This window comes from Athene noctua, chromosome 26, assembly GCF_965140245.1.
Source record: "Athene noctua chromosome 26, bAthNoc1.hap1.1, whole genome shotgun sequence".
Classification (NCBI taxonomy): Eukaryota; Metazoa; Chordata; class Aves; order Strigiformes; family Strigidae; genus Athene; species Athene noctua.
Genome location: NC_134062.1, coordinates 5,092,332 through 5,119,537, shown reverse-complemented (window position 1 = coordinate 5,119,537; position 27,206 = coordinate 5,092,332). Strand labels below are relative to the sequence as shown.

At 56.4% G+C, this 27,206-nt stretch overlaps 1 protein-coding gene across 5 annotated transcripts in view; it reads right to left on the bottom strand.

Moving 5' to 3' along the window:
• Positions 1–8,334: 8,334 nt before the first annotated feature.
• Positions 8,335–27,206, bottom strand: part of IGSF9B (immunoglobulin superfamily member 9B) — a 38,364-nt gene continuing 19,492 nt past the window's right edge. For 2 of the 5 annotated variants that reach the window (XM_074927371.1, XM_074927373.1), the window contains exons 11-20: positions 26,826–26,976; positions 26,384–26,507; positions 23,701–23,876; positions 22,819–23,045; positions 22,572–22,656; positions 21,128–21,289; positions 20,336–20,381; positions 17,576–19,201; positions 8,994–9,115; positions 8,335–8,569 (exon numbers count right to left, since the gene is read on the bottom strand). In XM_074927371.1, coding sequence (XP_074783472.1) covers positions 8,346–8,569; positions 8,994–9,115; positions 17,576–19,201; positions 20,336–20,381; positions 21,128–21,289; positions 22,572–22,656; positions 22,819–23,045; positions 23,701–23,876; positions 26,384–26,507; positions 26,826–26,976 — 2,943 coding nt within the window. In that variant the 3' untranslated portion in view covers positions 8,335–8,345. Of the gene's footprint in view, positions 8,570–8,993; positions 9,116–15,956; positions 16,003–17,069; positions 17,161–17,575; positions 19,202–20,335; positions 20,382–21,127; positions 21,290–22,571; positions 22,657–22,818; positions 23,046–23,700; positions 23,877–26,383; positions 26,508–26,825; positions 26,977–27,206 lie in introns of those variants that run through there. The other 3 variants (XM_074927372.1, XM_074927374.1, XM_074927375.1) reach the window with 3 other exon arrangements.

Sequence of the window (27,206 nt, the reverse complement as noted above, 5' to 3'; positions counted from 1 at the left end):
GATATCAAGAATTGGTGCTGAACAAATCTTGGCTTCATATTAGAAACATCCCCCCCTCCCAACCCTCCCCTCCCCAACGAAGAAGACAGAAATATAATGGAAAATACAGGTGACACCTACGGAGGACACGGTGCCGCTGCAAGGGGGCCAGCTCCCGGGCGTTACATTCGTGCCTCAGCCCATGGGGGACACGGTGTGACAACGGCGAGGGACCTCTGCCCAGCCCCGGAGGGATGGGAGCACCTGGGGTCTGCGCCGCCATCCCCTGCCTCGCTGCAGGGATGGATATCTGGGCCCAAAACCCAGCCCCCAGGTCCCCCCAAAGGGCCGAGGACCATGGGATCCAGCCCGAGGGGAGCAGAAGCTCCTCTGACCGCTGTCCGAAGGCGATCCCCAAATCCGCATCCGAAGCAGAAGGGACGGTTTTCCCACTCCCTGGCATCACTCTGTCCCCCCAAACGGCTCTTCTCGCCCCCGCTGCCTGCGGGGAAAGCAATCGGGGGGGCCCGGCGGGTCCATACTGCTTTGCAGGAAAAGCCCCGAGCATCCCCAGCACCTTCCCACCCCCAGCATCTGCCACCCACCGAGCCGGGGCTCGATGCCATTTCTGACCCACGGGGCAGGGAGAGCCCCGCATCCTGCCCCGGCGCCCAGCCGGGTACCGGCAGCTCCCGCGACACCCAGGAAAACCCTGATGGTCGCGGATCTTTTGTTTGTTGTAGAGGTATTGACGTGCCTATGGAGAAGGTGCCCTGCTCCGACCGGGTGCGGGGACCTGGGGGGGACCCCACCACAGCCACCCGGGTGGCTCGACGGGGCTCCAGAAACCGTATGAGGGTTTCATAAACCCGAAGGATTTATGAAGGCGGCGAAGACCGGTGGCTGATGGCACCTGGCGAGGTAGCGGCACGGGGAGCTTGTCCCTGCAGTGTCCCCCCTGTCCTGTGCCACCCCCACCAGGTTGCAACCCAGCCTCATCCTTCCCGCTGAAAATAGCACCCTTGGAGCTGAAATTCGTCTTATTTCTCCGGAAAAAAAAAAAAACAAACAAAACGCCCAAGCAAGGCAGAGCCCTTGGTGGAAACACCACCACCTCGCCGCAGCACCGGGCAAGCCGGCAGCGAACGGGGTGCCCGGGTTTGCCCCGTCCCTGGGCTTTTTTTTCCCTTTTCATTTTTTTTTTTTTTTCCCCTATTGAAACAGCAATGTGACAGCAAACAGCAGCGATGCCCAGCCGGCAGCGGGACGGCAGCCGGAGCCGGCGGATCCCCCTCAGAGCCCCCCGAGCCCCCCAGCCTTGCCCAGCCCTCCTCTCCCTCGCCACCGTATTGCTCAAACAGCACTAGGCATGGATACAAAAATAAAACAGCTATGTGACTTAGATATATATAATTTTTTTTATATATATATATTTGTATATATATTTTTGTCTATTTATAGGTGGATGGAGAAGCAGCGAAGCTGAAGCGCAATATAATGTAAAAATACTCGCTCTGCTCCCGCCGTTCAGACTCTCCCCACCTCTGACAGCCTCTCTCATGCTGCACAGAAGTTTCTGACACCTATTTCTAAGGAATTATTTTAAATATTTATTCTCCCCCCCTTCTAAAATAGAAAGTAAATATATATTTGTTTAATTTTATGTACAATGCAGTTTCAATACACCAATATCAGTTCTTTAGATAGAGATACTGGGGCTCATTTTTCAAGGTTTGTTTTTTTTCTTTTTATAAATATAAGTGCTGGGCGGGGAGTGGGTGGAGTTCAGAGGAGCTTTCAGACCACAGGACTGCCTTGTCCTGGGAAGATGGTCACCCCCCTCCTTTGCAGCCCTCTCGGTCCCCTGTAACCTCAGGAGAACAAGAATAAAAGCCCCCCCTGGGAGAGAAACTGTCATTTCGATGGTAAAGCAAAAATCTGGGCAAACTCTCCTCCCCAGGAGATGCCAGCCCCTCCATACCATGTGTCCCACCCCACTGCAATCAGTATAAAAATCCTTAGCTACCACTACAGCACATGCTTTCGACATCCAAACCCCCTCAGCCTGGACCAGCCTGTCTGCCCCCCGTTTCTCTTGCCCACCCCCCTCCCCGGTACGGTCCTTTGTCCATCCATGCACGTATCAAAAGCCAGGCAGAGCCCTGGGGATTGGGGATGCTCATCCGCACATGTCCTGATGTCACCCAGCATCGCTGGGCAAGATGCCTACTGCCACACAAATGACCAGGAACGGGCAGCTTAGACGGCACCAACCTGCCAGGCCAAAACACAGAAAAAAAAATGGGGAAAATGGGAAAAGACTGCATCAGGCGGCCCCCACTCATCCCAGGCACTCAGGGAGGGGAACAGGCTCCCACCTCCAGCCTCTTCCTAGAAACCAGCGGCTCCGCACTGGTCCTCACCACACAGGGATGTACAGACTGAGGGAAATAAGTTTAACAGTAAGTTTTTCTTTTGTTGGCACCGGTGTTGCCAAATCAGAGGTGCCATCGCTGTTCCCCCAGCCTCCATCCAGCACTTGGCTCCTGTTCTTCCCCTGACAGATTTCATCAGTCGCCTCTAATAGGAACAAATTGCACTTCCCAGCCTCTCCTCCCCAGCAAACACAGGCAGAGAGGAGCAAAGATATTCAGCAAAAGAAAAAAAAAAAAAACACAAAAAAAACCTAAGCTGAAAGGGAGAAATGGGAGTAAACATCTGGGTTTAAGGGTTTACCCTGTGCCCAGACAGCACGGGGATGGGCTCCTGGAGAGCAGTGGGAATCCAGCTGAAATTCAGCCACCCCCATGCCTGGCCCCAGCACTGGCTCTGGCATCATCGCTGAACAAATCCCCTCTATGCTTCAGACCCTAAAAGTCCTGCTAATGAGGTTTAAAAAAAAAAAAAAAAAAAAAGACATTGTCAAGAACGTCCTGTCCTGGTGAGGAGCCGCTGCTCGGACTGGCTGGCACAGTCGGTGCCGCATCCCTCAGCCCAAGGGACAAATTTAGCCGTATCCCTCTCATCCCTTCTGACTCATGCTTTTCTGGGAAGAACAGATGCAAAGCAAAACGCTTGCACATGAGTAACCCGAGAGCAGCATCTAGAGGGACTTCAGAGAAGGGTTTCTGCCTGGTGATGCTTTTTCTTTAAATGATGGCACCAGAGATGAGGCAACCTGACGTCTCTTTCCCATGTCATGCCCCACGTGCGCTGGACACGCAGAGGAGAGGACCTGTCGCTCCTGCTTCCCGGCCTGGGGGTGAGTCACACGCAACGAACAAAGCAAAAGAAAAATGAAAATGGGGGGAAATAATTTAAAAAAAAAAAAAAAAATCGATGTGTGCAGCAGGGATGCAGTGCAGGTCACGCCTGCCATGGTGCAGCAGTGCCTTGTCCATTCCCAAATCCCCCCCCTGCCTGGCTTCACCCATCCCAGTCCCCCCACGGCTCTAAACACTCTCCCCTAGAGACAAACACACCCCCGACATGCAAATCTACTGGACTTCTGCATACCTATCTATCTTTGTTCTATGCTTCTCTATGTATTTATATCTCATATATACAGCGCGTTTTACTCCAGTTCCTTGAAAAGATTTCTCTCCACAAAAAACATCGACTCTGCCAGCCCGGGGCTGCAGCGAGCCCACACGGGACATGTGGAAATCCCTGAAGGCAGCCGGTCCAGCCCCGCTGGAAAATACCCCCAGCCAAGAACTACAGCTGAAACCAACCCAAAACTCTTGAGAAATCCCAAATCTACATCACTGCCTGAAGCAGGAGGAGAAACCAAAACGCCAGGCAGGTTTCATCCTAATGCAGACTGCAAGGTGCGAGCAGCAATAAGCCTCAAATGTGCGTGCCTGGATGCCCTGAGACATGACTAAGACCTGCTAGGACTGTGCCTGGGCTGCTGAGCACAAGCTCTGCGCCTTCAACACCCTGGAGGTAGGGACAGAAAAGTTGTTATTCCCTTTACATTGCCTTTATATGATCTATCCAAACACAGTCACCTCCAGCCTTCCCCCAAAGCAGGGGGCACTGAACCAGCTGACAAGGAGACGAACACCAGATCCACAGCCCGGCACCCACCAGTGACCCAAACCAGCCTCCACGTCACGAGTGACCGGCGCACAACAGCGGCAGCAGCGAGCATCCCCCCCGCCCTGGGAAAACCATCGCCTGCTCCCCACCACCCTGGCAGCTGCCGGGGACCGCTCTGCTCGGGGGGGCACCTACACACGCACCCGGTGAGATCCCAAAGCGTGACGGTGGTCTGGGGACACTGGTGCCTTCCATTGAGGGCTCCAGTCCAAGCTCACGGTACAGATCTGTGGTAGAGCTGGGAAGAGAACCCCCAGCTCCCCCCCATCCTACAAACCCATCACTCCAAGCACCCATGGATGTCGTTAACAGCAGGCACAGAAACAGGGCCCCACAAACGAGCCCTAAACACTCCCCCCACTCACACTAACATGCCTTTTCCTTCACGTCAGCATCGCAAAACCTAAAAGCATCCGTGGGTTTGCGTGGCAAAGTCATCTTAAAAACACACGGCCGACCGCTCAGCAGCTCCTGCCAGAAAAACAGGCAAAGCTTTTTCCCTGCCCCACCCCCTGCCTGCAGCGGGACAGCACGGGTCTGATGGAGAGGGTGCGAGGGATGGCACCCCACAACCTGCCCCTCGTTCCGAGGGATCTCAGCGGCGCCCCCGTACCTACCTCTCTGCGTTACCTCCCCCGGCTCGGGGTGGCTGAACCGCAGCAGCACGATAACGGCGCTGGAGCATCCCCACCGCGGCCACCTCGCAGGAGAAGGCAGCGGCCAGGACCTCCCAAAGCTGGGCTGGGGCCCACTGCGCAGAGCCCAGGGACAAATATTCTTGTGATTGAGAGGCATTTGTTCACCATGGCCCTGGATTTTCCAAGGGACCTAACGAAACACATCACGTTCGCAACGTGCGAGGAGGAATCGTACGCTTACTGATAAAGCAAGAGCCGTCTACCTCAGAAAAGCTTACAAAATAAGAGAGTTTGGCCCAGGAAGATAAAAATCAAGATATATTTTGCAGCATGAAAGGAAATAAAAGAAAAAATAATGAAGCAGCAGCAGCTGTGTTTGCAAACCACCAAAGCGAAACGGAGTTCAAACAGGGATGAAATGGGGGAAGCGTTTGGCATCGTCTGACACAGCTTCGATGTCCCAGGTCCGCGGGAGGAGAGAGGAGCGACCCCCTGAAGGGCATGGAAACCAGAGGGCTGGGAGAAGCGAGGAGGTTGCCAAAGCAAGAGGCGAGCCCGTCTGCCAAAGCACGGCCCGAGTCTATCGGAAGGTAACTCGGTCTAGCGGGAAAAGGAGTTAAGGATGGTTTTAGGGAAGAGCCGCTTCCACGAGGCGCCCGGGCGGGATTTCCCACTCTAGCAGCGTGGCAGGTACACGGCTGAAAGAGAGAGGGCTGCAGCTCCAGCCTCTAAAGGTCGAAGACCATGAAAAGCAGGGGGGCCCAGCGGCTCAAAACACCTGCAAAAGGAAAACAACTCTCAAAAGACTGACCCAGCAAGCCGGCGCGCTCCGTCAACCTTCCCTGCACTCCAAGTCCTCTAGAGCTCCTTAAGACGTGATGAGGGCACGGTCCTGAGGTAGCGACCTCAAGAGCCTGAAGACACTGTCTTGCCCATCCAAACGGGCGTCGTAAATAGTTTGGAAAGCACTCAAATGGAAAAACAACCTCCTGCGAGAGAGGCTGAGGCAACGAGAGCAAAAGGAAGAGCAAATCAGCCACGGCACGGCCAGCACAAAGCCTCCACGCCTCCCCCCCGAGCGGGGCATCCCCCAGCCCCGATTGTCACCTTTCCGTTGGGAGTTACCGGCGAGCTGAAGTTAGCCAGGCAGAGTTTTCCCCGCTGCTGAGCGGGTGAATGGCATTAAATCAATTCAGATCCGAGCGGATTCTAGGGAAATCCCTAAAACACACTCAAATAAAAGAAATCCACAGTCATACTGTTAGCGAAGTTGAATTCTCACTCTGATAGTTGAGGGCGTTACATCAGGTCACTCGTCACGTACTCAGTGAAAAGCCCTGGTGCAGGTTGGAAAGAGAGGGGCGTTTCTAGGAGACCCTCCCTCCTTCCTGAGACAAACCTGCTCCCGGTTTGAAGACCACCTACACAAAGTTGTTAAAGCTCAGAAATATCTCATTATCGATTTAGAGGATTCATCGTCAAGCGGTTCAAACCTACGTCAGGGCTTCGAGATGGGAAAAAGACGCGGCGCTCTGCTTTCCGTGGCTGCAGGTTTCCGAGCATCCTGCTGGAAGAGGAAGCACAACCTCTAAAACCAGGTATTTTCTAGGCAGAGCGATGAACAGGCTCCAACCTAAAAGCTCCTGGGGAGCGTGGTGCGGTCGGAGTGGCGTATCCCAACCACCCGACTGAGAGCTCACGTCTTTCTCCAAACATCTAAGCCCTTCGAGGTTCAACCAGCAGCAAGAGCAAGAACCAAGGCAAAGCAGAATTAAAGGCGAGATTGCGGAGAATCTCTTGGCAATTCTACCTGGGAATAAACAAAAGTTTCATATGCAAATGGAGAGCCTGGGGCAAAAAACATGCCTACAAGCTCTTCGATTCTCCTGACGCTTCTTCTACAGCCTGAATCCGCTCGAAGCAAGAATATCCACATGAAACACTCGGTATTTTATTCCCAGGCAGGCTGGAGGGTTTAGCACTTTACCGCAGAGGAAGAAGTGTGCAAACCTGGATGCAGTGGTTGATTTTACCACTTCAAAAAAAAAAAAAATCTCTAAATACTTTTAAAAGTGGGGATCACTTGGTAATAGCACTCAGTGTTTACACAGCACTTGCAGTCTGTAGGCAACCAAGTGCTTGTCCAAAGTGCTTAAATATGACTTATCCCCATTTTACAGTTGGGAGAACTGAGGCACAGAGAGGTTGAGTGACTTGCCCAAGGCCACGCAGTCAGAGAGTGGAGGCAGAGCAGGAAAGCGAGCCCGGCTGTTCGCAGAGCGGGCTACACCTTTCCTGCTGAAAAATAAAAAGGCCTATGCAATCCAGAAAACCACCGGCCGCCAAACCTACCCTAAGTATTTTGAAGAGGAAATACATTCTGGTGAAGAGTTAGAACAGCATTACCGAGAGGGGAACAGCGGGTCTCCTCGGATGGGGCAAAGGGAGGGACACAACCCCAGCGGGTGTCACAGCCCACGCGGCCAGGCTGGAGCAGGAGAAAGAAGGGGAAAACAGTGAAACCAGCAGGAACGCATTTTAAGCTGACGCAAAAGGCCAGGCTTAGCTTTGCGCGGTTGCTCGGAGGAGCCATCCGTCTCCAACCGCAGAGCTGGAGATTTTCCAGCCGGTCTCGCCTGGGCTCAGCGTCTGCTGACGGAGGCTTTTGGGCCAAACACAGCCAAACCCCCTTCACCCCGTTTTGCAGTTATGAATAAAGATTACAAACGTTACCGTAGTAAGAAATCACATTACTACACAGCACTGAAGAACATTTGCCAGCGATATACGGAGTGTCGGGAAGAATTAATCAAAACCACCCTCATCAAAGCTGACACACACTGTACTTGGATGGGGGGGGGGAAACCACACTTGGATGACAACAGCCCCGCACCTGCGTGCTCGCAACGTTGAGTACGCGTCAGCAAGGTTCGAATGAATTTGCACAGACAAATTGGTGATTTTTCACATCTCAGACCGATTTGAAGACTCGGGGTCTTTCTGGTTTTGCCTTTCAGAGACAGGTAAGGAAAAGATGTCACGTATTGTTTTGTTGCTGTTATCTTCACATAAAAGGAGTATGGGAAGGGGGAGGCAGGGAGATTTTCACAATTACAGCTTTCCTGGGATGATTTGGTCATGTTTTTATCATAATCAAATTCATGGGATTACCAGTTCCCGTCTGGGTTGTTAGTTTCTTGTCAATTAATTACACCCTGTGTCATTTAATTTCTTCCGGCGATTGAGGGCCAGCTGCTCAATTCCACACTTTCTCCCTAAATGCGCGCTGCAGAAGCAGACGTCAAAAGCTCCGTCTATGCCTTTTAAGCCTAGAGATCTTTTCTGAAACTGAGGTGCAACATCCCCCCCACACCCCTTCCCACCCCACCAAAGCCGTCCAGGGTGAGGGGAGAAGCGGATCCGAGGAGCGCTCAGCTCCAGGCATCCTCCCCGTCCCCCCAACCTGCCCCAGGGTCCCCCCAGCTCGTCCCCGAATCCCCTCGGGCAGAGGTGGCAGCGTAAGGGTGTCCCCCACCCCGTCTCTCCCATCCCCTCCGTCCGCCGGCAGCACGATGTCGGCTCCCTCCACCCCCTCCTGTTTAACCTTCTCGGGCGGGCGTTAGGCTAAAGCAACGTGGCGTGCCCGCTGGTGTCATCGTGGTCCACGCTGTTGAGAATGGCTGTCTGGTCTTCGGGGAGCTGCCGGTGGCAGAGGTCGTCCTTCAGCGCCGAGAGGCGGGCGAAGGGGTCCTGACGAGGGTGTCTCTTCTTTTTGCGGAGGCAGACAGCTTCGTCAGGCCACAGTACCTGAGAGCTGGGAAGTTGCTGAACCTGGGAGGCAGAGCCGTCTGCAGGGAGGGGGGGAAAGAAGGCAGATGGGACCAGAGCCGGCAGCTACCGGCAGCGCTGGCAGCAGGCAGAGCGCTCTGCGCGCCGTGAAAGGGAGGTTACGGCGAGCTCGGCCCCAAACCCGGCTGCTTGGGGAGAAGGGAGCACACGTTGGGCATCAGGGAAAATTAAACTAATGCTCGGAAATAAAATCCAAACCAGACTGCTAGAGGAGACGCATGGGAGGGGAACTGGGTTTAAAGCAGGGGAGGGACAGCCTGCGGGCAAGGAGCCATCCCTTCGGGGGGCAGGGGGTGAGGGCAGCATCCAGACACGGGCTTGGAGACCCCCCCTCAGCGCTGGAGCGGGCAGGGACCTGCCCAAGCTCTGCCCACGGAGGAACAGAGGGGATGCTCTTGGGCACTGTGGGGTCCTCGCACTCACTGGATTGTTTTCTGGATTTCGAGGAGCCCTTGGATGACTTTTTGGGCTTCTTTATCCGCTGGTATTTCAGAGCTTCGAGCCTCTCAGGTGCAGCAGCGTCCCCGGACGGAGATGGATGTTTTCTAGGAAGGAAAAGCAGACAGGCACCGTCAGGGCTCTCGGCCACGCTCGGGCCTCTGGATGTCCCCGGTGGGGGATCGGTCGACCCCAGCCAGCTCTGCCATGGAAAAGGAAAAGGTGAGAAACCCAGGGCTGCGGGAGCGGGGCCAGCCAGGCGTGCTGGAGGAAGCGAGGCGCCCGCACGTGACGCTCTGCGGGGTCCCCGCCGTCCCCCTGCGTCTCCTCCACACTGCCGGGCGGTGCCGCGAGCCCGGCTGGTCCAACGCCCGGCCCAACGCCCGGCCCCCCGCAAGAGAGCCGCCGGCACCCCAGCTCACCTGCCTGCCATGCCAGCTCCGCTAAACAACAACAACACACAAAAAAAAAAGGACGGGGCAGATCCTATGTCCGATAAGGCATTTTTGGGAAGTGGTGGGAAACCCCCTTGGGATGGAGAGAGAGGAAGAGACAGGCAGAAGCGGCACGGCAGCATCGAGACCATGAGCCACCCAGGGTGGACAACACCGGCGCCACAAACAGCAGAGAGGCAGGATCCTGCCGGCCCTGCTCCCACGGCCAAAATAACAGGGGCCACACGACAGACAGGGACATGAAGGGCACAGGCCGACACAGCCGGGAGCGGTACCTCGCTCCCAGGTCCCTGCTATAAGCGACAACAGAAACGCAACAGCATGGGAGCGTCTAACTCCTTAACACCGAGAGGCTGGGAGCTGGGTTCTCTTGACCTGCAGGACAGGACGTTAAAACGAAAACACTGACAAGGTTTCACTGTGGGGGACAAGGAAGGGATTTGCAAAGGGGTGTTTCCCGCAGGAGAGGCAGCAGTTCTAAGTTCTCCAGCTTTAGCCCCTGAGTAATTCTTCTACAGGAATCAGCTCAAGGTTAAGTGGTCTCCCCTTTGCAAAGGGAGTTATTTTGCTCTATTTTTTTCACTGTACCCGTTTTTCCCCATCCAAGGATTGGACGGTATGACTGCTGTGGAAAGCAGGGCAGTAGAGGAAAACCTCCTCCTTAGGAGAGCGGTCGGTCCGGCTCAGCTATCACACATCACAGCATCCCCCCCTCTTGCTGCTTTCCCATTTCCTTCCCCCTCTCCATTTCACTTTCACGTCCAAGTTGCGCCAACACCTAATGCCGCAGGAGGAGAAGTCCGAGTTAAGGCAGCAGAGGCCACAGGTAACGACCTGAGATCAATGGAGTCACCACAGAGCAACCCACACACGGGGTGCCCAGAGATGACAGGGGAAGCATCCACAAAGTGCCTTTCATTGCAAGAAAGCCAACACTCAAAGCCAGGCTCTGGAGAGAAAAGCCTGGTGATTTAAAACCAACGTGCCTCTAACAAGCCTGTCCTGCCCTTCAAGAGGAGGTGACACTCCTCTGCTCTCACAACTCGGGTCACCGGAGGTCAGCCACCAAACCTTTTCAAACCAGCCACGCACAGGCCAGCGTCGATGGCGACTCCTGCATCGTCCGGCGGCTGTGACCGGGGCAGGGATCAACAAACCCCGCGAGCCACGGGCTCTTCACAAGGCAGGTAGAAGAGTCACCTCGAGACTGACTGCAAGGGGGCAGCCTCAGTGCATTCAGACTCCTGTTTTGTCACCAAAAAGCCGTGGCTGAACTCACCCACCCCGTTCCCGGTCTGTCAGTAAGGTGCGGCCCACCCGGCGCCTGGCGCGGGGGCAGCGGGCGAGCACGGGGGCTCAAGCGCAGAGCCCCAGCGCACCAGGGCTGCGGTACCAGAGCACGTCCCCCAGCGATGGGTTTGGGAGCTTCTCACCTCCTTTGGGTTTCAGGTGGAGCCTCTCCAGCACCGAAGACACCCCGCAAGCTTTCCTCTGCGAGCCCACGCAGGCCACCGCTGCAGAGAGCACGGTGGGACAGCAACGCTTTATGCCTGAGATCCCAAGAGGCTGCCAGAGTGGTGATACTTCAGCTGGAGTGGAGCAGGCGAAGAGCTCGCAAGGGATTTTTTTCCCCGTGGGGAGCAGACGGGTTTGTTTTTGAAGATGTGTGTGATTGCAAAGCTTCTCAGTTCTGCTAGCAGCGTTGGAGAGCATCAAGAAAAGCGCGGTGTGAATTGATGAAGCAGCTGGGACACAGCAGATGCAACAGAAACCCAAACACTGGGTATGGAAAAAGCCCCTTTTCGTATTTCCCATCGCAACAGACACTGAGGCGTGGATGCTCCTGGAGAGGCTCTGTTCCAGCTCCCAGCAGAGCAGCACATCAGCTGAAGATGAAGCAACTCATTAGACAAGCTGATAGTCCCGCTGGCAGGATCCAAGCGAGAGCTTTCCCTCGTAGGAAAGATGATGTATACGAGCCCATAGAGTTGCTTAAACGCCTTTTCCCAGTGCAACCAGCTTCTCGTGAGAGGGGCTGCCTGCGAGCAGCAGCCCCCAGCTCTGTCAGGGCACCACCTGCCGGCTCAGAGTGACCCAAAGGGCCAACAGCTGGGACTTCCCTCTGAATTCCTCTCTGCATGGTCAGTAACAGGCTTCTCCCACTTATATCCACCATCCTATGATGCGCACAATAGTTACGTTCATGCAGGTGCTTGGCTACCAGTGACCTCGACCACTCCAGCACCAGTCCACCTCCCGTGGAGCTCAGGTGTGCCAAGCCCTGGACACCACCGAGCTTGGTGATCCTGCCACCACCCTGCCCTGTTCCCACCACCCAGACAACATCACTAATATTATTAAAGCTCAGACTGTAAAAGGCTCTTACTCTTTCCATTCTTTTTTGCCTTCTAAGAAGATGCTACTATGGCATGTTGACAAAATTAGACAGATTTACACAAGGGATTATGAGGAAATTGCCTGAAGCTCATTTCCACTCGTTCTCCATAATTGGACTTGTATTTATACACACAAACATAAACAGTGAGCGCAAGGAACCCATGTGTCACCATAAATACTGTCTGACCTCTGGCAAGGAAGAGATAAAGGAGGACAAAATGATGCTGCTCACCAGCCAAATTTTATCTGCTCTACCCACCCTTTATTTCTTCAAAGGACTCCGATTCATTCAAATTAATTTTCATTTTAAGCTCAGCCAAAAGCCTCCTCCTGCCCCCAGAGTTAGTATTTTGGGCAGCTGCCCATGCACGAGAGCTATCTTGAACACCAGCAGACGAAAGGTTCACAGAGGCAGACGAACTTCTAGAGACTTCAGCGTAGAGCCGAGCAAAGAAGCTTCAAGAAGCACATGTGAATTCCTTACACAAGCCTTCTGCGAGGCACCACAAACACCCAGAGGAGCAGTTTTCCTTAAGTCTTCAAAGAACGACCCTTCTGAACGAGCAAGGGTCTGAACTGCTTGGACAGAAAGGAACTGGAGAGGCTGCAAAATATGGAGGGATCTCAAAAGAGCCCCAAGACAGGAGCAGGTAGCTGGGGGAGAAGACCTGTCCAACCCAACACACACCTTGGCTGCTCTTCTTCAAACTTCTTTCCACATAGGAAGCAAAGATGCAAGGGAGAAGGCCCATGAAAGCATCACTAACCTCTTCTACCAAAAGAAGGAACCAATACAGTGGAAGGGTCCAGGAGATTCAAGGGCACAATACATGTATTTCACCTTGTGGAGGTCTCAATAAACGTTCCCTGTCTCCTCCTCTCCTTGAGTCAAGACACTGACATCCAGAAATAGTTTGGACATGTTAGAACACCCACTTGGACCAGAGCCCATCACGTCTCAGCCACCGCATCCTTCAACCCTCCATCCTTCTCAGACGAAGAGCTCAATTCACCTACGCGAGGCTCTGTCTCGAGCTCAAGTCCCGTGTGATCCCACGAGATGTCCTGCAAGTCGGAATGCCCCCTCTGCTCTGAGGCAGCGCTGGCTGCTGCCTCCATCCCGGAAAGCCATTGCGCATCGCTTGCGATCCTTCAGCGCGAGGGGCGTGCTAGAGAAACACAGTGGTGACGGCCCCCGGCCCCAAAGCTGCTGCTGCTGCCAAGGCACGGCAATGAGGGAGAAAGGGGCTGGTCACAGCGGGGGGCACACCGGAGAAGGGGGTCCCTTCTCCAGGTCTGCAAACACCACAACTCACCTACACAACGGACTTCACCATGCTGACGGAAGAGGAGCGGGGAGGAGAGAGGGCAAGGGAAAAGGGGCCGGACTGGAGAGGAAGAGGGGAGTACAGTCATGGGGAAGGGGAGGGCAAGAGAGGAAGATAAATGAAAAACAGGAGTGAGAAAAATATATAAGTAAATTAAAGAGACTGAAAAGAAAAAAAAAATAATAATAATTAAGAAAGAAAAGAAAAACGCACTCAGACAAGCGGACTCACAACTTCTCCAAGCGGGAGGAGGCATGAAACACATGCAGAGGATCAGCACATGGACAGTCTTTAAAGGGGAACCTGTTTTCTTTCAAGCGGGGAGCGAGGGGTGCTCCTCCTCCCGCACGCCCGGCGCCGACGTCCCTTCATCACTCAACGCTACGCCGCGGCTGAGCCCTCAAACTCCCGGCGTCGGCAGCGCTGCCCTGGCAAGGGGGGGGCCGGGGGGGCCGCCCGGGGCAGGCTGCAGTGCCGAGGGGCATGGGAGCTTGGTGCCTTGTCTGTGGTTTTTGGGTTTCCCTCTGCAGGGAGACAACAGCCCCCTCTTCCCCGTTAGGAGATGTATCGCTGCGCGCTGCATCCAGAGAGAAGAAAACGGGAAACCTGCTTGTGCCGACTCAGTAAGGGCATTATTTATCCCTGCCCACAGGTAAAAACTACCTGACTTTCACCCAGGGAAAGCCACCGTGCTGCAGCCACCACACCGAGCCCACAAACTGCCTCTCCCTCGCCTCCTCTCAGCTTTTATTACTGCAGTACAGAAATCTGGCTGGTCTGGTATAAAATCCCTGTGCTCCACATGCACTGACAATTTTATGACCCCAAATCATCAAGAAATTACTTGGCCGGGCTCTTTACAGGATTCCTCGCTTATTAAAGTGAGATTTATTCTTCTGGCTTCCCCTTTTTGGGGATATTGACTCTGGTGTTGCTCCTGTGACTCCAACCCCTGGCAGCATCTCAGCGTAGGACGCACGGCTGCTCCTCAGCAAGTGTCCTACTGGGCAATGGGACCCTGCTCCTGAAACCCCGTCAGCCCGCAGCACCCAGCACAGGAGTCAGCCAGGATCTATACAAGAGCCACACCGAACTCAGACATGAGTCTGGACTCACCTCTGCTGCGCTAAAGCCATGTTCACTCGTGTCCCTAACGCTCCTGAAGCAGGGAAGCACCATAAAAAAAGAATAAACAGTCATGGCCTCACTGAGGGCTTCCCCCTTTCTCGAGAAGTCTGGCACAGCCCAGATCTCACCAAGGCTCAGTGCCAGCTTTGCTCCTCATGGGACACCCTGCTCTGGGACCAGCAAGGCAAAACAGAAGCAGGAAGCCAAGGATTCAAGAGCTCTGGAGGCTGCAAGGCTCAAATTGGAGAGGTTTTGCCATGCCAAGAGGGTGGCGCCTCCACGGAGCACACATCCTGTACCAGCTCCCATTGCTGTGACCCAACACTCCTTCCCTCACCTCTTCTGCTCTCCCCACCCCAGGACAACCCTCCAGATCAGCTGGAGGAATTCCCCTCTCCCAGGAACATCCACCTGGTTTCTCTAAGCATCTCATCTCTCCCTCATGAGGCTCTTTTGTGGCCCAACAAAGCTCCTCAGGCTGTTAGGAGAGCGTTAGCCAAAACCTTGACTCTTCCCATCCAAGGCAGCAAAGCTTAACTTTTTTTAAGACCTGTCCTAAGGAAGCTTGGGCATGGCCAAGCTCTAGAAATGGTCCCATCTGCAATCCCACCTCTCCTTTCGTAACCAGCCTGGCTGAGAGCCAAATGGGTCAGCCCTCCCAATCCCTGGGATCAGGAATGACTATTATCCCGTCTGGCTTTAGCCATTTTAGTGAAATTCTCTGCTTCTAAGGTCTGAAAAACCATCTCTCAATTACTCCATCCCAGTTCCAGGGATGCCCATGGCTATTCTAGGAAACGGGCCCCACAAAGGCAGCCTGAGAAGTATTTTCTTGGGAGAGTCTTTCAAGATCTGCTTAGGGCTGTTTAATTACAGCTGGGTCAGAAGTTGTCTTAAAAGATTTCTCTAAGGAGTTTTTCAGAGGAGAAGGGCTTTTACTGTGACTGCACTTGTGACGGGAACAATAAAACACCTCCCCGGCAGCCTGAAACTGTAGTTACGCTGCTGCCAACTGTACAGCCCACCCTGAAAGACTTTTCCCCTTTTCCACGATTGAGGAGACTTAGGAAAAAGAAAACAGATCCAGGAACTGATGGGAACAAAATTCTCCATGTCCTGGACTGCAGCTAGAGACTGATTTTTGGAGCCCCACTCCGAGAGCACTGTCTGTGCCCGGTTGCTCTGGATGTGGCTGTTTTACCTGGCTGCAGGGGGCGGCCATGAGCTCCTCCTGGTTTGGATCATCCAGGACAACCCCACCTCGACACACTCCTCCCTACCACCGCATGACCCTCTTGCCAGACATCGCCACCCCCCAAGAAAGGAAGAGTGGCCACGGGGGAGACGGCAGCTTGGCTCATCCCAAACCCCAACACGTAGACACGGCTGCCACCACCGGGCTCTCCAGCCCCGCCGCCTCCCTGAAGGCAGGGGAGCAGTGACATGCTGCTGGGAGGGGAAACCCAAAAGCCACAGAGACTGTGCGTCCAGAGGTGTTTCCTAGTGTTTTCGGATTCCTTATTCCCCTTTAAAGGAAGAGATGGTATTGGAAAAGCCCCTTCCGTGTCCCCTCTCATGCCCCACTCCCAGCCACCCTCCACAGCACCCACACCATCCTTTCGGACATGGATCACCCTTACCTATTGAGCTGAGGAGAAGCTTGTCTCGACAACACTGCCCAGATAGCTGAGATTAATCAAAAACAAAGCAGTTATCAACACCCGCAAGGAGCCGAGCTCCGCAACACATCAGCACGTCAACAACTCCAAAGGAAAAGGAGGGAAAGAAACCAAACCGAAACACAAACGAAACGAGGCTGGAGAAGAAAGGGGGAAAGAAACAGAAGAGAAAGGAAAAGAAGAAACGAAAACAATAATCAACAAAGCGAATGGATACACTGCGTAAAAGCACGGACAACGGTGCTGCTCTAACACGGATCTGTCCTGGAGCTGGGTCTCCTTGGGGTGCCCTGGCTAGGAGACGTGGACCTACGGCTACAGGTTTAATTGCATCGCTCCGTAGCTGTGTTTTCCAGAGGCACACAGAAGTCGCTTCAGGCTCGTTCAGCTCCTCTCCCTCCCCATCCTCTCCCCTGAGCCCTCCTTCCTTCCTTCCCCCTGCGCACCCCAGCCAGACCAGGCCGGAGGGGTTTCCTAAGGCCATAACGCTTCCAGGTACCAGAGGGCGGGAGTGAAATGCGGAGGGCGCTGCGGGGGTGAAACGCTGCCTCCCCCCTCCCCGAAACACACGCCTCTTCTCCGTACGCCTCCGACCGCGCCGGCTCCGCGGGGCTGGGTGCTCCGGCCCCCCGACTCCTCTCTGCCACAAGCCGGAGGAGGGGCGGTTCGACCCCGCCAGACAACAAGCCGAAATGAAGCGAGACGAAAGGATGGGACGAAAGCACGGCTACGGGGTCTAAGGTGCTGTGAAAGACGGAGGGAAAGAGGAGAAATACAGAGAGAAAGAGAGAGAGAGGAGAGAGGAGAGAGACGCTTTTTGCCTGGAGCAACCCTGGTACCTGGAAAACCAGCCGCTACTGTCTAGTGCAGCCACATCCCTCTTTAGGGCAGGATCTGAGCGTGCCGGCAGCCTCCCGATCTCCGCTGGGGTTAGTTTATTTTTATTTTTCCTCCTCTCCTGACATGCTGCTGGTGTGGCTAAGTCCTTGATCTCTCCCTGCCCGCGTCCTGGGGCTGCAGCATCCCTTTTGCAGGTGGGGCGGTGACCGTGATAGCTGTTTCTCTCATGCATTAAAGCTCTCTAGACTCCGCGGGAAGGAAGAGGAGGAAGACAGAGGCACGGCGGCGGCCGCCCTAACGTTCGAAGAAAGCCAAGAGCCAGTAGCTAGAAGAGGAAACAACCGCCGGTGACACCAGGACACTTACCTAAGCGAGCCGGGAGCCAGGTCTTTGCACGCCTGGTAGACGGCCCGTAGCCCGAGTCACGGCGCTCCCGGCTTCCCAAGGGAGCGGCCGGGAAGGAGGCAAGCGTGCCGCCGGCACCGGGAAGGTCGCCTGCCTAAATCCCAGCTCTCTCGGGCAGCGGCCATGCAACCCGCGCCCGCGGCACCAGCCTCTTCCCTAGCAAAGCCCGCGGGACGCCGTCTCCAAAAGGGATGCTGCAGCGCGCCCAGAGAGACCCTACGAGTTGGGATGGCGATGGCGGGGAGGGAGTCAGAGGGAGCGGGTGAGGCAGGGTGGGGGAAGCTGGGAGGGGGGCTGGGGTGGGGTGGGGGGCACCACGGGGCTCACACACTTACCCCGTGGCGGCTACCGTGGTGGATGTCGGCTCCGGTTGGAGAATCTCCTCGCCAGCCCTCCTCGGAGAGGGGATGTCTCCGAAAACATCCATGGTGTCCACGGGCAGGGAGGAGCCCTGGGAGCCGGAGTAGCCGGTGGCCAGGGAGGCGAAGGTGGCAGTAGGTCGGTAGCTGGGGCTGCCTCCCCGGCTGCTTGGCGCGGGGGATCCCGTCGACGGCGTGGACTTGCGGGAGAAGCTGACCGCCGCGGGGGGCTGCAGGGTGATCTCTGACACCTCAGCCTGCTGGATGAGGCCCGGCCGGGGCCGGGCACGGGCGGTCAGCTCTGGGGAGCTGTTGCGGGAGCTGAGGGGGCTTTGGGTCAGAGGAGAAAGCCTCGAAGGTTGTAGCACCACCTGATGTAAACTGGGCTCAGCCCTCCTGACCTGCCGAGGGCTGGGCCGAGGTCGGGGTTGGGGCTCGTACCACCTGGTGTCCAGGCTGAATGTGCTTGTGCCGCTGGGGCCGACGGGCTCGGACGGTTCGTGGTAAGGCAACACGGGTATGCCCATACCTTGGCTGGTATGTCTTAGCTGCCCTTGACATCCCATGGGTTGCATAGGTTTGTCCTGCCACTTCGTGGTGGTGGGCACAGAGGATTGGCCCCTGCCGGGTGACTTGCCGGTCCAGCTCTTTGGTGCCTCCAGGGGCAGGATGCCCGGGTAGGACGCGGGGACCACCTGGAGGGATGAGGGGGGCGGCCCCCGAGGAAGGCAGCCGGTGGGCTGGGTGCCCTCGGCCGCCTCGCACGACTGGAGCTGGTGGGGGAACGGCGCCGGGGCCGGCTCCAGGCTGCCAAAGGGGAATTCGGCCCTGCCCCAGGGTTCAGGGGACCGGCCCCCCGTGGGGGTCTGGGCCAGGGGCAGCGTGCTGTTGGAGACGTTCTCCCCGTTCTCTTCGGGGATGGTGGGGTGTCCAAAAGGCCCCTCGGGGGGCAGCGGTGGGGAGGACATGACCGAGCTCAGCGGGCTGACTTCTGGCATGTAGAAGGGCGGTGGGTCCACCTCCCCGGGGCTGCTGCTGCTGAGGTAACCGTAAAATTGGTGGTGGAAAGCCCGGGGGGCCGGCGGGCGGGCCTGGCCGGTGGCCTGCAGGGCGCCGGGACCCTCCAGCGCCCGGTGGAACCGGGGGCTGTATGCTGGTGGCTGAAGGTAGGACTCCTGGCTGGAGGAGAGAGGGGTGAGCTGGGCCTTCAGGGCGGTGACGGAGGTGGGGACAACGGGGTCGTCGTTCTCCTCATCCGACTGCCTGAACTCGGGGTACATGTCTGTCTCCTCCACGAAGGGGAAGCCCTCGATCCGCCGTGTCTTCAGGGAGGGCTCCATCTCCGCCGGGTCCATGACGAAGCGGCCGTCCGGCCCGCGGCTGATGAGCTCGATGGGGGTGGTGGCCTCGGCTTCAGCCTCCGCCTTGGAGACGCTGTACTTCTTGCTGCTGATGGCTCGCTTGGTCTTCTTGTAAAGGGAGAGCTCCTTCTCCTTGGTGGGGCTCAGCATCCGCTTGGCCTGCGGACCCTGGTCGTCGGAGGACTCCGAGGGGGGACGGAGTGTGCGGATGCTCTCGGGACTCACCTTGCCGGAAGACAACCTGGACCACAGGGGAGAAAAACCAAGAGGGGACTGTCACCTGGAGAGGAAAGGAAGTCTTCTCACCCAGAAGAACTGCCAGATGGATCCGGAGAACAACGTACTAGCAGCTCTCAAGAGGACCACAGGGAGAAGTTTGCAGGGGCTAACCAGGATGGCAGAGTCTTGCCTGGCCACAGCACAGGCCAGGGGACCAGCAGTAGCACACGTCAGTCCTGCTCCTTGGGAGCGGAGCTTGGCACCCTCAGCATCCCCCCCAGGACAGGGAGCTCATACCAACATTTTGCAACAAGCTCCACCAACACCTTGCAAAAAGCTCTGCAGCCCCAGTGGGACGAAAGACAGATCCAGAGCTCACTTCCAACTCCTTCAAAGGTTTCCTACATTCACCTGAGCTATCCACACCCAGGAGAGCCTCCGAGAGGAGGGACATCAGGTAAATGTCCCCTCCTGCAACTCTCACTCAGAGATGCTGACAGATCATTTCAGACCAATATTTTACCCCATTCTCAACAATCAAACTTCAGGCTGAGAGCCTCAAAAGGCAGAGAGCATCAGAACAGTTCACTCATCCCTATCCAGAAAGCCTTGGACAAACAGGACTGAAAGGCAAAAAGTAACAAATCCAGAGACAGTGCAGTGACAACCCACCACCTTTGGGCATGTGTGGAAAGAGGCTGTGGCAGGGCACTCTTGGTGAGAAAAGATACAGGTGTAAGATTCTCTGAACTGACCAAGAAAAACCAGACCCAACAGAGAATCACCCAAAAAACTACACTGAGCTTGCACAAAGGACTCCGCACGCAGCAGGCTAGCCCTTCTCCTGAGGAGCCCCTTCAAGCAGGGTGTGCAGTTGAGTTCCACAAGTCAACTCCAGCTTTGGTCAGCGTCCACAGATCCAACAGGGATCCAACGGGCTTAAAGTCCGCTGCATTTGGCCCTGCCGCTTTCTGCTCCAAAGCCCGTTTGCCTCTTGTGAACCATCGTGCTCCCACAAGTTCAGGGAATGCCCAAAACAACTCATCAGAAGCAGCCAAACAAGGTCAGACATTTCCATTTCAGCTTTGCAACAGCTGTAGGAAGGAGGCATCTTGAAGACCCACAGCCTGGTGCCACATCCAAGACAGATACTTACGGGGACTCCAAACTCTTCCTGCAGTGGGTTATCGAGAGAGGAGGGTCTGGAAGAGAATAAAAAGGGGAAAGAAGAGAGAACGCTAAGGAGGCGCAACACGACAGAGGCAAGACAAACTCAACATCAAGACAACAAAAGACACTCAACGAGAGGCCAAGGTTTCATTGCTCCAGCACTTTAATGGTTGCTAACAACAAACAGCTCCCGTCACAGGGTCCTGCCGCCGCACTCTCGCAGGCTAGAGGAGAAGGAGCCAATTCCCCTGCCCGCTCTGGCTCCCCCAGCCGCCCTTTTCCCTGCCAGCCGCTCCTGTACGGCGGCTGCAGCCCCAGTTTTCGGGAAGCAGAGCGGCGGGGGTCTCCTTGGCAGGGGTCTTCTCTAGCCTAGCGCGGCGGTCAGGCACTGCCCGCTCCGGGCTGGGCAGAAAACAGCTGGAGAGCCCAGCTCCGGGGTGGGGAGGACCTCGAGGAGGTGAGTGGTGCCCCCACCCATCTCTGGCCCAGAGGACACCCCAGCCCTAAACCCCCGGCTCTAGGAGTTATCACCACGCGAGAGCGCTCCCTCGGAAATCCCAGGCTAGTTTCTCTGTCTCCTCTTCACCCACCCTGCCTCTCCCGCTCCCGACCATGGGCGCTTTCAGGCACAGCCGAGGGATGAAGTCAGGGCTTCACCTGAGGACGCGCACGGGCGGAAGAAGAGACAGACAGGGAAGAAGGTTACCACCACAACACAACCAGGGAGGAGAAACGAGGAAGAGGCGGGAGGGAGGAAGGACGCCGGGGATGGACTCACCTTTCTTGCGCTTAAGCTTGCGTTTGCGTTGCTTGTTGACGAAGCAGGCGGCGAGTGTGCTGAAGAGGATGGCAGCAGCCAGGAAGCAGATGGTGGCAACGATGCCAGCCAGCACTGGGCGGGCTAGACCCTCGTCCGTCAGGTCAGGCTGAGGGAATACGTCTGGGGGGAAAACCCACAACATTTAGGTGTTATGCACACACCCCTGCCTGCTGCCTTCCCTGGGGACCTACCACAGCGTGAAGGCAACTAGTAGAAGGAATGATAATCTTGAAGTAAAGACCCTGTTTCCAAGCCAGCCCAGCTGGGAAGGGCAGGCAGTGCTGCTGCAGGCCACTGCTAAGGGATTTAGTGACCTTGTACCAGATAAACCTTTTTATCGTAGCGGACGGACCCCCAGGGAAGAAGCCTCCACGCCACACAAATACGTACAAGCGCACACAGCTGCACTAAACCTGCAGTTATCTCCTGGCACAACAACCCGCTGCAGCAGCACATGGCTATTTTACCCTGTTTACCAGTGCTTCCTTTTCAGCTTTTCAATGAAAATTGGGCTCTGAACACCCGTGACGCCCCTTCGCTAACCACAGCTACACCCAAACCACCAGCAGACTTCGGCTGTGGCCATTTGCAGACGCAAACCCTGCCCACGCCAGCTCTCCCGCACGCAGGATCAGCATGTCTTTGCCTACTGGGACCACCAGCTTTCAGCCTGGGAGGGCAGCTGCCCCAGGTCGGGGCACACACACGCCCTGGGGACGCTGCCAAACCCCATCAGAAAAACTGTGCGAGAGGAGGAAGGGCACAGGCAAGCAGGCAGCCTGCAGCAGGCAGGCTCTCCACACCGCGCCGGCACCACTTGAGGGCAGAGAGAGACTGCTGCATTCCTGCGTGAGGCAGAGCTGGGTGGCTCCTCGGCTTTTCCATAAAAGCAGGGTTCGCCGCATCCCCATCTCCTGCTGCTCTTGTCTTCCCCATCACCATCACGTCCTGTCCCTTGCTGGAGGAGCATCCCCCGAGCTGGACCGGGGCGCAGGGTACGTGCAGGAGCTGCAGCACGTTGCAGTCTCCTGTTGCAAAGCTTTTTTTTTCCTCCTCCTGGACTCTGCACTGCAGTGCTACGTTTCCCTCTCTGCACCTTTCATTCCCATTTCCAGGCTGCGCAGTGCCCGCTCGGAGCTTTGTTCTCCAGGCACCCCCACAGAGCCGAGATGCGCTGTCACTCTGCACCAGCGGACAACACCGAGCTCTGCGGGAAGGACTAAATGGGGCCGTTTGTCCTCACCCGCCTCGAGTGCTGCTGATCCGTTTGCGTCGGGAGGCAGCACGGGGCCAGCAGCGTGCCCAGGACACCAATCCTAACCCATCAGCCCATCTCCCAGCCTCAGCGTCTCATTCAAAAGCACAAAACCAGCTGGGGGTAGAGGAAGGAGTCACCTCTTACCTGTACTGGACACGCCAGCAACGTTGCTGGGTTCGCTGATGAGATCCTGCATGACCGCCAGGACCCGGAACTCGTACCAGGTGTCCTAAAACACAAGCACATCCGTCACGTCCCCCACCGCAGCCCCCAACCTTGCCCAGCTCCTTGAAGACCCCAGCACGGGGGACCGAGCCACCCCAAAACCTTCCCCAGAGCCACAGCAGATGGTGCGACACCAGAGGTGCGGTGTGGGCAGCCCCCTGCTTACCTGGGACAAGTCCTTGGCAAAAAACTCGCTCTCGGTCCCCAAGATGCCGTCATCCAAGATCTCCCACCTCTCCGCGACACGGAACTCCATGATGTAGCGGTCGATGGGGAAGCTGTGGTTAGCAGGAGGAAGCCATGACAAGAGGACGCCTTGCTGTGTCCGGTTGGCTGTTAGGCACCTCGGTGGGGTAACCAACACCAGAGGCTCTGGAGTTGTTACAGGGAATGCTGTGGACAGAGCAGACGGGACAGGGACACCTTTGGGATGGGCCGAGAGGAAGCGCAGAGGATGCTCTCCCACACGTGCCCCAGCAGCAGCAGCTGGACCACCACAGCGGTGGCAGTTCCCATCTTCCACGAGTTTAGGGCACATCTCAGGCACAGGCTCTCTTATCCAGAGACATAAAAGTGGCTTTCCAGAAAAGCAAGGGACTAACAATGCAGTGAGTCCAAGTAAAGGGGCACAGCACTAGAAAAGCCTCCTGCTTCCTGCCCCCTCTGCCCGAGATGGCCCCAAGGCAGGTACCAGCATGAGGCCCTTTGTGATAGCTCCTGCTCTGAGCCGCACGCAAGCGATTTTGTGCTCTATTAATACCTCCTGACCCCAGCTGAACTTAAGGAAGATCTGAAAAGTGACTGCGCTACAGTACAGCTCTCCCACGCTGCTTCTTAGGACAAGCTTTCAGGAGCCTCACGCATCCAGCAAAGCCTACGAGCTTCATCCAGGACTCTCCACAAACTATCTTCTAGGTGGCTGGAAACTACTGCTGCTGATCAGCATCTCCATCCCCAGCAAACAGGACACACGGACCAAGACAAAGGGCCACTTCTCCCCACGCACCTCCTGAACCCCCTCCTCCCCTTCTCTCCACGGATGACCTACCTAGAGTGTTCACAGTGACCACCTCACTGAAGGAGCTGGTGCCCAGCTTGTTTTGAGCCAAGACACTGAACTGGTAGGCAGTCTCCGGTTCCAAGGTATCCACCAGTAGCCAACTGGAACCAGCTGGCACTGGGAGAGACAGCCAGTCGTGGGGGCCAAACTGGGCTCTCTTCATCCTGCCAAGAGAAAAGGAAGCATCCTCAGGGAAGGTGCCTTCGACAGGGAGGACAAAGAAGCAGCATTAACTTCTCGAGTGAGAATGGAGCTTTCCCGAGCGATGGTTTGGTTTGACAGCAGCGATGTGTATGGACGTGGGGCAGCCACTCGCCACCCAAGAGCTGGCTCGGGGACGGCTCACACGAGGACTGCCAGGCAAGGGGCACCGTCCCGTTGGGCCACACCAGCATCCCCCAGCTCATACGGCCACAGCTACCAGCCCTCCCCGCTGTTGTGCACTGCCTGCACCCTCTGAGCAGGGTCAGGGACAAAAGCAGTGCCAACAGCCCCACTCGGGGGTTATCTCCATCAGATTCCCATGGGCGAAAGTGGCAGCTGGTGCATTTTTATTCTGGTGAGTGCTGCAAAGGGGATGGCTGGAGCAGGAGATGGGCCCTGTTCCCATGTACACCTCGACAGCTCCCGAGCCAGAGCCAAGTTTTCCCTCAGCTGTAGCCTTGTACATGCAATCCCACAAGACACATTTAACTAAATCACCGTTTTTGCCATATTTGCACAAGTTGGGGGCTGCCAGCACAGCCCAGGGCATAACCAGGGTTCAGCAGTGCAGCAGAGGTTACTTGTGAGGATCACAGGACAGGTCTAACCCACAAGCCCCGGGCAAAAAAAGGCTCCCAGAGCCGTGCCAGTGCAACCCCAGCCCAGGCGAGCGTGCAGCCACCTCCACAAGCCATAACCCCGCCACGAAGCACCGCGGCAAAAGGGCCCCACGGCCCGAAGCAGCGTCACCGCGCTGCGACGATACTGCAAGTATCGGTAGAGAGATGTTGTAGGGAGCCCCAAGCCCTTGCTGCAGGTTTCGGTGGTGTCCGCAGAGGATTTGGGAAGGATTACTGCAGACGGTCTGTTCTGCATAGGAAGCGGGCATTTCTGTAGCCACCAGCATACAGCCAGGTAAATACACCAAATAATCTGCCCCTGTAAAGGGCAGTGAAGAAGCAGCAGCCCATCACCCTGAGAGGGTTTTCCTGCAGCACTGAACCCCACCGACCAAGCAACCCATCTTCCCCGCGCTGCTGTGGGCAGGCACACAACAGCAAGGGGTGAGAGTGGAGGGTAAACACAGCACTAATTGCCCCCCAGGGATGGGAGCCCACCTGTGATGAGGGAGAGCACGCGTGCAGGTGGGATGCTGTGGAGGCCCTGGCCATCCCCCCAGAGCAGGGTTTGCATTTCCAGCACCAACAACCGCAGAAGCAGGAGGGGAGCACGAGCTCCTCAGGAGACAGAGCTGTGTTTTGCTCAAGCATCCCATAGCCAGAGCAGGGAGGAAAGCCCAGGGGCGCCCAGCACCATCCCACATCCCTGGTCCCAGGGAGCAGCGCAGCCCCCAGGGCTCACACCCAACCTTCTGGGCAGGATGGGTCTCTACCTCCCTATCCCTGTAAATTCCCTCAGGCAAGCTTCGTGCTCTCCCCGTGCAGGGTCTGGAAGAGCCTCGAGGAGGCAGGAACCCAGCAGCAGCAGCTGTCAGCTCCCTCCGAGGTGACCACCTCCTTCCCAAGGACGTTTTTATCAGAGAAAGTCTGCACCGCTCTGCTCGCTCCCTCATTTTTCCCCTCTGCTCACTCCATTTCTTCTTTCCTTCTCCTAACAGACTGTCCAGCCCCAGCCTCAGGCTGGAGCAGAGCAGAAATTATTACAGGCAGCATCTACCCTCTCTCCATGCTATCAGCAGTCTCCACTGGGGCAAATTAAGGCAAGGAAGGAAAGAGAGAGCAAGGAGAAAGGCTGAAGAACATCAGCCCAGGCCTGGGAAGAGAAGGCTTCATCCCTTCCCCGTTTCCAAGTCCAGCTCTTCAAAAGAGGAAGCCAAGAGCAAGTGCAGAGCCCAAAGAAAACCCTGACCTCGCTGCAGCTACATTTCACCCTCCCCTGCCCTGGGGGAAAGCCAGCATCCCCACTGTGGGGTGGCGGGATGTCCCCACCGGCTTTGGGTAGCGCAGGCTGGCACGGGAGCGACGGGAGCAAAGCCCCACGAGGCTCAGAGCTGATCGTGAACTCAGCTGGGAATTAAGCACCTCCAGAGAGCCACACAGCAAGGAGAGATCATTTCTGCTTAGTCACAGCTCTTCCAGGACGCACCCTATAAAGGTGGTATTTTCCATCCTCTCTCTGGCTCTTAAGCTTCATAAACAGTTTATCTTGAAATTAGATGCCGGAGGCAAAGTTACACGAATGCAAAGCATCTCCCTTGTACCATAAGCAAAATAAAACCTGCTGGGGCAGATGGAAATACTGGCTAGCACAGAAGGGAGAAGAAACACAGGAACTACGTGATCCCACCACCACCCATCTCTCCGAACGGGAGCTCAGCCCTGCAATGCCCACGGGCGTAGAGGCGGGCAAGGCCACCCTCCCCACCCTCCTCCCCCTCGGCTGCTCGAAGCTCGGGTCGGCTAGGAAAGAAAAGAAGCAGAGAGCAAAGCATGCCGGGATGACTCACAGAGGGCCGTACCAAACTGAGAAAGTCTGCTCGTATCCACCGTCGTAGCCGGGCTCCCAGGAGACGTTGGCAGAGGTCATGGCGACCACAACGTGCACGCTGGTCGGGGCGTGAGGGCTTGTGCCTGTGGAGGGAGAGGGAGGGGTTAAAGGGGAGTAAGACCACGCGCCGGCTGGCAAAGGCAAGAGGGCTGCTCCCAGCCGTGATTTGAGGGGATTCCTCTTGCACCAAGCAAAGACCACGCGGAATTTCTGCTAGAAACAGCAGCAGGACAGCTGTGTCCGCAGGCAGCCAAAATAACAGAGCAGAAAAAGGCACCTCCACCAGTAAATAATGTTTAAAGGAGACATTTCTCTTCAAGGGAAGCATCCCCACCTCCTGCCTTGCCCATGCACTGCCTGGGGGACTCTACCCAAGGCCCCGTCCCCCGCCCTGCCCGTACCTACGACGGTAAGGTGGGTGCTGGCAGTAATGCTTGCGACGATGTTGGTGGCGACGCACTCCCACTCGCCGTGGTCGTCCTTGCCGAGGGAGCGGATCTGCAGGGTGCCGCCGGGCAGTGTGTTGTGCTTGCTCCTGCTGGGCTTCCCTACCTTGGGCAAGGAGCAGGAGGGGGGGAAAAACCGGGCAAAGAGAGAAAAAAGACATGACTCAGAAGCGGGTTGCGGGGCAGGACGAGGCGGTGGCGGGGTCACTAAGCTACCTGCGCGGGCCAGGGGACGCCGCCGGCCACCAGCAAGGGATCTGGTCTCTCCGGTCGTGGCAAGGCAGCCGGTTCCCCCGTTTTCGAGAGGACCTGGCGGGGCAACGCGAGAGGCACGGG